The sequence below is a fragment of the Galeopterus variegatus genome, unplaced genomic scaffold (genome assembly GCF_000696425.1).
Source record: "Galeopterus variegatus unplaced genomic scaffold, G_variegatus-3.0.2 Scaffold262, whole genome shotgun sequence".
Lineage (NCBI taxonomy): Eukaryota > Metazoa > Chordata > Mammalia > Dermoptera > Cynocephalidae > Galeopterus > Galeopterus variegatus.
Genome location: NW_007726373.1, coordinates 634309 through 643886, shown reverse-complemented (window position 1 = coordinate 643886; position 9578 = coordinate 634309). Strand labels below are relative to the sequence as shown.

The 9578-nt window shown below is 40.2% G+C and overlaps 2 protein-coding genes across 2 annotated transcripts in view; one reads left to right on the top strand and one right to left on the bottom strand.

Moving 5' to 3' along the window:
- Positions 1-1141, bottom strand: part of XPNPEP3 (X-prolyl aminopeptidase (aminopeptidase P) 3, putative) — a 69987-nt gene extending 68846 nt beyond the window's left edge. The window contains exon 1 of the mRNA XM_008566689.1: positions 1051-1141. Within this exon, the coding sequence (XP_008564911.1) occupies positions 1051-1114 (64 nt within the window). The 5' untranslated portion in view covers positions 1115-1141. The remainder of the gene's footprint in view (positions 1-1050) is intronic.
- A 218-nt stretch (positions 1142-1359) lies between these two features.
- Positions 1360-9578, top strand: part of ST13 (suppression of tumorigenicity 13 (colon carcinoma) (Hsp70 interacting protein)) — a 34557-nt gene continuing 26338 nt past the window's right edge. The window contains exons 1-2 of the mRNA XM_008566687.1: positions 1360-1856; positions 7917-7974. Of these exons, the coding sequence (XP_008564909.1) occupies positions 1747-1856; positions 7917-7974 (168 nt within the window). The 5' untranslated portion in view covers positions 1360-1746. The remainder of the gene's footprint in view (positions 1857-7916; positions 7975-9578) is intronic.

Genomic DNA, 9578 nt, shown 5'->3' with positions numbered 1-9578 from the left:
GATCCCGTAGCCGGTCCCGGTCCAGTACGGGCGCGACACTGAGGGTTGTGATCCGTGGCCGATCACGAAAAAAGACAAAAAGGAAAAAAAAGAAAAAAAAAAAGAAAAATCAACTGTACATCTATCTTTTCACGTAATCCCATGGGGAGGGACAGCTTTCTTCAGCTTTACAGTTAAAACTGAAAGCAAATTCTGTGCACTGGACAGTGATTTTTTTTATTTTTTATATTAAGAAGTCAATGTAATTAACATTCTTTTTGCAATGAATTCAACTACATCAACATAAACATGCCAAGATACAACTTTGATGTCAAATACTATACGCTCTGGTTCAAACATTGTTCACATATTGGCCCGAAAAACTGAAATATGAGCCAATGGCAGATCCGCCTGCAAATTAAATGGTTCAGTTTTCACTGATTAAGCTCTGTGTTCACCAGATTAATTGCTCGCGACGGGGTACACACGACAAAAAGCGGTTTCCCTTATTCTTGGGTTCCTTCATCATGTCTTTACAAACAGGACTTTACGACACGAAAAACCCTTAGAGTATTTCCAAACACTGCCTCTTTTGCGAAGAACTGCTCGAAGGACTTGTGGTACTAAACGGATTTCTTGTATATTCTGGAATCAGTTGTCAAATCAACTATCTGAAAACACGAAAATAGGATTTTTAGGTTGATCTAAGAGAAACGAGAGCTACTTGGTGTGAGACATCTTGTCACCTAAGCAAGTGTGATAACTGTCTTCTACGAGTCCAGTAACTTTGAAGACAGCTCTTCTGGGGGATGACAAACACTTTTCTCTCTGCAGTCATTTCAGCTTCCTAGAATACCTCGACGGTAGAGAGAACATACGGCCCACCCTTTTCCAGGAGCAGCGGATAAAGAAGAAATCCGCGGAGGGCACAGAGGGTTTGGGACCGGAGGCCCTAGCACGAGATGGGTCAGCCGAACCACGGGTCGCCTGAAACCAACTTGGATCCCTCTGGAGTGCCTCAGGCTTCTCAGAAAACAAGCCATGGAAGGGACACTGGGAGAAAAGTCTAACCTGAGAGGCCGCGGGCACTTGCTACGGCAGGAACCAGCTTGGTGGCTGAGAGCAGCCAAGGCATGACTGCCTAGCTCACGCGTCAGCAAAAGAAAGAGGCAAACTTCCGGGCAAGCCGCCGCCAACAGGATCGCGTCGCCAGGAAACCGGGCCGATACCCCTCCCCTTCCGGGGGCGCTGCTCGCGGGCTTTCCTCTCGCGGCGGCGCAGACTACTTACGTCATGGCGAGCGCTCCGCCCGCGGCTTAGGCCTGGCGCTCTTATTTTGGTCGGGGTGTCGTTCTCCGTTTAATGTCTCGGTTCACAGAATGACTGGTTCTAAATGGCTCCCTGGAGGAGCTATCTCCCGCCTCGTTGAAGGCGGCCATGTAGGGGGTTGACCCATCCATGGAACTAGTTTACAGTTAAGAATATAAGAACGTGTGCATAGAGAGGCAGGCAACATCATGAACAGCCACCCTTCTAGAAGGTTCTAGGCAGCGCGCAGGGGCAGAAATAGAGGGAGGCGGACTAAGCAAGCGAAGGACCCAGGATCACGAGGCCGTTGGATGGGAGGAGCCAGCGGCCGGGGAGGTTCCAGTCTGTTCTGCCCTGCGGCAGCCGCCCCCTCGTACGCGCTCACGCTGAGCCAGCGCCCGGGCCTGGAACCGAGCCGCAGCCTCAGCCGCGCCCTCCGCCTCCCGCTGCCTCCCCACCATGGATCCCCGGAAAGTGAGCGAGCTTCGGGCCTTCGTGAACTTGTGTAAGCAGGATCCGAGCGTTCTGCACAGCGAGGAAATGCGCTTCCTGAGGGAGTGGGTGGAGAGGTGAGATGCGGGCCTGAGAACCGTTGGGGGCGGGACAGAAGGGTGGCCGGAGGGGAGCTGGCGGAGGGGAAGGGTCGGGGCCCCTTCGTGGCTCGCTTTGTGGCCAGCAAAGGGAGGCGACTTCTTGGGGTTCATGGAGGATCGGGAGCCTGGGAGAGTGCAGGGGTGGGGAAGCAGGGGGCAGAGCTGGGGTGCTTGCACCCGAGGTCGCCGCTGTGTATCTTGGGCGGGATGGAAATGCGGACGATTGCGCGGACTTGGGCCCTGGAGACTTCAGGAGTGAGGGGAGAGGGACGAGCACTGCAAAACTTAGCTTTCGCGTGGGGTTGTTTTTCCTTAAGTTTCTGGTGTCCTGCTTAGGTCGCAGTGACAAATAAGCAGCTCCTTTACGCTCTATCCCCTTAAATAGTGTTATAATAATTTATTTTTTAAAGTTAAAGCTAAATAGTAACTATCTGATTACCCTTACCTTACGGCGATTCTGACTGTGTAAAATTAATTATTATGGGAATCACGAGTATTATGCCTTCGTCAGTGTCTGTGCTGTCATTGCAAACAGTTTTAAGAAAAATGATTTTTCAAGGACCGGCATGTTTCCAAAATATACAATGTCTTTATCTATAACTCTAAAGTACTTCGCTACATGCAAGGAATTAAGACGAGGCATTGTGCCAGGTGCTGGGAAACAGTTTAAGTACAGTTTACTTAAAGATACAGAAGCTTCAATAAATACAAAGATTCGTTTTCATATTTACTATGTAACAGAGGTTAGCATTCTACAAATTGGAGGAGCAGCTAAGGGAGGAAAAGCGAGAGGGAAATAGTACAGTTTACTTAAAGATACAGAAGCTTCAATAAATACAAAGATTCGTTTTCATATTTACTGTGTAACAGAGGTTAGCATTCTACAAATTGGAGGAGCAGCTAAGGGAGGAAAAGCGAGAGGGAAATATCTGAGGAGATGGTTTTTTAAAAATCAGTAGTAGTGGGGAATGCAAAAAAAGATGACATACAAATCGCACTTCAAGGGGATAAATTGCGACAGTGTTAAAGCATTGCGACTCCTAAAAGGGGCTGCCGTTAAACATTAATCTGTTTATTTAGTAATATTTTTGCAGGGGAGGATGAACTCATGATTACCAAATATTTGAATGAATATGGCTTAGAAGATTCTTCTAAGGAAAAAACTTAAGTTAAAATCTGTCAACGTTGTATATGGTCGTATAATTTTTTACCTCTAAGAAGTTTTTCACTCTTTTTTTTCCCATCAGTTTTCTAGTGACTGTTTACATTATATATGACACGAGTAAAAATCTAAAATCCTGAGAAAATCACAATTAATTATTATAGTAACATAACTTTTATTAACAGTCAACAAGAATCCTATTTTGCAAACGCCTTGCTTCTCGATGGAAAAACTCCCAGTTGCTGTTAGATAAATATCAGGACTAGGAATCGAGGGCTAGATTTTAGGTCGTTATTCTGGTGAATAACTTGATGATCCAAAAGCCTCGTTTAAGATGTTAAGGTGTAAGTCTCTTACCTCTGCTCATTATAGGAAAGATCCTACAATTAAGTTGTTTCTAAAATTCCAGGTAAAGCAGATACATACTACAGGAAGAAGTAGCTGGCACCAAGGGTGCACATTGTACTGAGTGGATACAATCTTCCATTCCTACTAGAGGGATAGAGGGGACACTGAAGAAAAAGTTAAAACATGCTTAAGAACAGAGTTGTAACTTGTGATGGAATGATTACAGTTATGTGGAGAATTCCAGTTTAAGGTCTGCGAAATACTGTCAGGCGCTGCTGTTTCCAAAAAGTAGCCAAGCTCCTTATTTTAATGTTTCTCATAGCTAATTACAGTTTTCTTTTCTGGTTCCATTTATGTTTTTCTTGTGGCGTGGTAAACTGTTGGTTTAAGTATGGGGTGAAGTATCTTGATGTGGAGGGGCTTTTTTCTGAACTTAAATTGAGATATTAACTAGAAGTCTTTGTTATCTTTTTAGTTTAACCTAAATTTAAACTTACATATTCATAGATTTTGAGGCCTTTAATTGAATTAATTGAGTTTGTATCAATTTCTCTCTTCTCTGTCTTATCAGTCTTCTCTCTTTTTTGGGGGGGGGCAGCTGGTCTTTATGGGATCCGAACCTGTGACCTTGCTGTTATAAGGCTGAGCTAAGGGGCCAGTCCTGTATCATTCTTAAAGCAGCCCAAGATTATGGCAGTTTGGACTGAATATGGAGACTTCTAGGTACAGGAATATTCCTAGGCCTGATCCTACTATTAGTTTTCTTCAAGTAGAAACCATTTCAGGGCTGGCCCGGTGGCGCACTGGAGAGTGCGCCGCTTGGGAGCGTGGTGGCGCTCCCGCCGAGGGTTCGGATCCCATGTGGAGACCGGTTCCCACTCACTGGCTGAGCGCGGTGTGGGCGCAACACCGAGGGTTGTGATCCCGTTACCGGTCAGTAAAAAAGCCAAAAAAGGAAAAAAAAAAAAAAAAGAAAGAAAAAAGAAACCATTTCAGAGTTCTCTCCTTTACACTAAATTAGTCATAGGTACGTGATCCCGTTACCGGTCAGTAAAAAAGCCAAAAAAGGAAAAAAAAAAAAAAAAGAAAGAAAGAAAAAAGAAACCATTTCAGAGTTCTCTCCTTTACACTAAATTAGTCATAGGTACGTATCCAGGCTTAGATCTTGAAGAACAGTCCATTTGTTTATTTGTTGTAATTGCCACCATTGTTTATAGTTTAAAACTTTATTTGATGTGAGAACATATTTAGGTTAACAATCTTTTAAATTGTGCAAAGAGAAATATGAGGAAAAATCTCTCTGAACCAGTTCAGTAGTCCGGTGGGGTTCCAGGGAGACTGTTCTTTCAATAAATATGCTTTGAGATGTTTTTGTTTTACTCCTTTACAGGAAGAAGCATTGTCTGACACTGTTTTCTCCTGTTTAACAACTTTGTCTGCTTTGTATCTTGTATGTGTTTTTGTTTTATTTGGTGGTAACTTAATTAAGGTCATAGGGAATATCTTTGTATTCTTCCCAGCACAGTGCATAGCACATGGCTTTTAGTAAATATTTTAAATGAAGTGAACAGAATGCATTTCTACCCTCAATAAAGAATTTAGAATATAGTACTCAGTTTTTTGTACATATGCATAAAAAAGTATAGCACAAAGCATATTGAAAGTAATCAAATTAATAGAATTATGAAGTCTTTTGCGATCCTTTGTGAGGAAGGTCTCTGCACAAGTTCTACTTAATTATACAACATAAAAGCCTATACTGGCAGAGTCCACATGGCAATTTTTAGCAGGAAACTAGCTTGTTATAAATCTTGGAAGCATTAGTTGAAATTTCTGAAATTGGTGTTATCTTCCAGTAGTTAACTGGAATTTGAAATGTGAGAAACTCTAAATCTAGTTTATGAATAAATCCCCTTGTGTTTAATTTTTATTTTTTTCGGAACAATTTCTAGTTCAAAGAAAAGTTTCAAGGACAGTTCAAAGAGCTTTTTTTCCTCAACTATTTGACAGTAAACTGCCAATGTTATGCCCCAGCACCATTGTGTATTTCCGACAAACAGGGACAGTCTCTGCTATGTAAACAGTTGTTATACTGTATTTTTATTTATATTTTTTAATTGCTGTATTGTTATCTTTTATTTTTATTTTTTCCTCTAATATTTTAGATCTGCAGTTGGTTGAATCTGTGGGAACCTTCTGATATGGAGAACCAACTGTGCATGTTGCATTTAGTTGTCATGTCTCTTAGTCTCTTTCATTTGGAAACAACTCTCCCGTCTTTTCTTGACTTTCATGATCTAGACAGTCCAAATATTATAGGCTAGTTATTCTGTAGAATTTCCCTCAGTTTGGGTTTGTCTGATCTTTCCTTAGGATTAGATTTAGCTTAATACATTTCTTGGCAAGATTATCACTTCCCAAGTTAGTCTAACTTAAGTTAGACTGTTGTGCCTATGTTTGGATGTCATCCCAAATACATTCCTGACGCTGCATTTTGAAACTTAGGAAAAACACAGCTTAAGAAGCCCTGTATCTTCATTAAAATTTAACTGCAGGGCTGACCCTGTGGCTCACTTGGGAGAGTGCGGCGCTGGGAGCACCGTGGCCGCAGGTTCGGATCCTATCCAGCTTAAGAAGCCCTGTATCTTCATTAAAATTTAACTGCAGGGCTGACCCTGTGGCTCACTCGGGAGAGTGCGGCGCTGGGAGCACTGTGGCCGCAGGTTCGGATCCTATCTAGGGATGGCCGGTGCGCTCACTGGCTGAGTGCGGTGCGGGCGACACCAAGCCAAGGGTTACGATCCCCTTACCGGTCACAAACAAACAAACAAACAATTTAACTGCAAAGAACTAGTGTTTGATTACTATGGTCTTTTGAGAAGTAGTTTTTCCTGTAGAAAATAATTTAGTGGTGTTTATAGGCCTGTTTCTTATTGTTAAATCATTTTACTTTGCTGAATTGTAAGTTAAGATGTTTTGGATCATGTAATGATGTTATTTTTGGCGTATGAGAGTCGTTCCCTATCAAAGGCACTGAATAACTGAAGATTTTTTGTAACTGTCACATAAACAGGATGGAAAGTGTGCACATTTTTCTTGATTGAATGGTGCTTATAAGAAATTCTAAATTGTTTCTTTTCATTCTGTTTGCTACTTGGCATTTATACTTTTGCTTTATTATGGGTTCATCAAAAGATACTAAGTGAAAAGCCATAGGGTGAGAGAAGACATTTGCAGTACGTAAAACTGACTCATAAGCAGAATATACAGACACCTACAAATAAATAAAGACAACCTAATAGAAAACTGCATGAGAGTTAACTTACAAAAAAGGCTATTCAAATGGCCAGTAAATATACGAAATGGGAATCAACTACAATGAGATGCCAGTACAACACCTATTAGGATAGCTAAAAACTTTAAAGATGGACAATAGCTAACTGTTGGCAAAGGTGTGGAACAGCTGGAATTCTCATACAGTGCTGCTAGAAGTGTAAATTGGTAAAAGAACTTAGGAAAACTGATAACCCATTTAAATTCAACCTATACATACCCTATGTCCACAGATTCCACCCTGTTGAGTGTAAATATGCATTTGACTCCAACTCTAGTTGTAAAGAATCAAGACTTTAAGGGTGTTTTGGAGTAATTCCTTTTCTGTTTTCTAAGTTAATATATCTCCTTGTTCTGTGTAAAAGTTAATGGATTTTTGTTTTTTGGTTTTTAGTTCAATTTTAGTAAACTTTGTGACTTCCAGCCTCTAGTGTTATGAAGTGTCCCTAAATTCATCAAATGTCTTAGTCACTGGTTGGTTGTGTGCAGCCCATATGCTTGAGGATGTGCATATAACATATGCTTGAGGGTGTGTTATATGGAGCATATAATTTTTGGTAGTCTTGTTTCTATGTTTTTAAATTGTTTGCATATAATGCATCATGTTGCCCTGGACTGTTTGGAAAAGAGGAGTTTGCAAGACTCAGAGGAAGTTTAGAGAGGATAAAAAGGAGAAACTTTATAATGTGAAGGGCATGCAAATATGAGAAAGAAGGATCCTTGTAGGTCTCAGAAGAAACAAACATTTTGAATTATAGTATTGTGGCTGCATTTGTTTAATAAACTGCCTGTTTTGAGTTTAACTGAATTACTATTTTTAAATGTCAAATTTCAACTTTTAGATTCAAATATACCTACTGAATTATAAACTAACAACCCGTAAAAATGATTTTGTCATCATGTGTTGGCTTCCGTTCCTCTCTTCCTCTGGGAATGGCCACAGAGAAACTATATAATTATGTTTTCTAGCCTCATTGAGGCAGAAAAAGGGTTTCATTAACCAGTATGCTAAAAATAAAATTTTAAACTGAAAAAAATCATAATAGCAAAGCATTCAAATTAATTGAGAGTTTACTCTTAAGTTTTGAAAAGGTAGTCATCTAAACATATACCTTTTTTTAGGCATAAATATATTGCTTGACAGTGAATTTTAATTTTCTAAACAAATATCTTTTTTTCTCATCTTCCTCAAGCATGGGGGGTAAAGTACCACCTGCTACTCATAAAGCTAAATCAGAAGAAAATATCAAGGTAAGTTTTAATCTCTTTTATATGTTTAGTGATAAAGAATTATAAGGTCTCCTTAGGAGGGGGTGTTTTTTAACCACTGTTCTCAAATTACCACTCCTGATTTCCTCAAGATCACTTGGAAATAAGATCTTTTAAAATTTTTGTTTGTCTTTGTAAAATTTGTTTGTAGATCTAATCTCTGCAATTTGATTTAAAACTGAGAATTTGGGGAGTACAGGCTTTTAACACCAAGGTTTGGATCCCTGTATCTGCTATTCTCCCCCACCCCCTACTCACACCCCCCAAAAAAGAAAAAAGAAAAACAATTTGGGGTTGTATGTTCACTGTTTTAAAATAAATGTAAATAAGTGTTACATGTGTGTTATATGCATGACCTGTGTATTAGTTCGTCTCTGTTGGTTGTAACAGAAATTCCTGAAACTGGGTAATTTGCAGAGAAGCAATATTTATTGCTTGTAGTTTCAGAGGCTGGGAAGTCCAAAGACCAGGGAACACATCTGGTGAAGGCCTTGGTGGTGGTGGCTGGTGACTACAGCAATGCAGGGTATCACATGGTAGATGACTTGAGCAGAGAGAAAGTGATCAACCTCATTTGCTCTCCTTATAGTCATTGGAACCATGCCTATGACCACCATTAAACCATGAGTGCATTAATCCAGTTACTAGGATATGGTCCTCACAATCTAATCACCTCTTCAAGGCCCCACCTTTCAATTACCATGATAGGATTTCCCACCCTCTTAACACTGTCATAGTGGAATTAGGTTTCTACTATGTGGACTTTGGGGGACACAGTTCAGTCCATAGCAGCCTGTTTAGTGGTAAATTCTGTGATGGTATGCATCTGTAGTCTTCATCATTATCTCTTTAGCGCCTAGCACTGTGGCTTATGCATTGTAGGCACTTTATTAATATTTGTAAAGTAAATGAACAAGTAGCTCAAATCAAGATAAATGTTCTAATTTTTTTCTGCCCTATCACCATCCCTCAGAATCCACAGGGGATTGGTTCCAGGATCCCCTAGTACCAAAATCTAAGGATGCTGAAGTCCCTGTTTACAGTGGTGTAGTACTTGCATATAACCTATGTATATCCTCCTATGTACTTTAAATCATTTCTAAATTACTTATAATACCCAGTACAGTGCAAATGCTATGTGAATAGTTGTTATGCCGTATTGTTTAGGGAATAATGACGAGGAAAAAGGTCTGTTCCTGTTCAGTACAGATGCAGTTTTTTGTTTTGTTTGTTTAATATTTTCGATCTGCAATTGGTGGAATCCATGGGTATGGAAGACCAACTGTACTTGCCAAAAAGATTATTTGTAAGATCAGGAGGAGGTTGCCAGTAGCTGAAGTTTAGATATGGGGGGAAATGTGCTGTTAAGAATGCTCTCTTCAGAATTTTTCATTTCTCCCATTTTCTGCCTTCCTGTCTAAAAGGTTTTTCCCTAACTTTTCTGATTAGCTGTCTTAAATTGATTAAAAATTGGCTGTTTTGTCATTTAGAACCCTAAACATGGTTTATCTATTTGTTTTTTTTTTGTTTGTTTGTTTGTTTCCTTTTTGTCTTTTTTACTGACCGGTAACGGGATCGCAACCCTC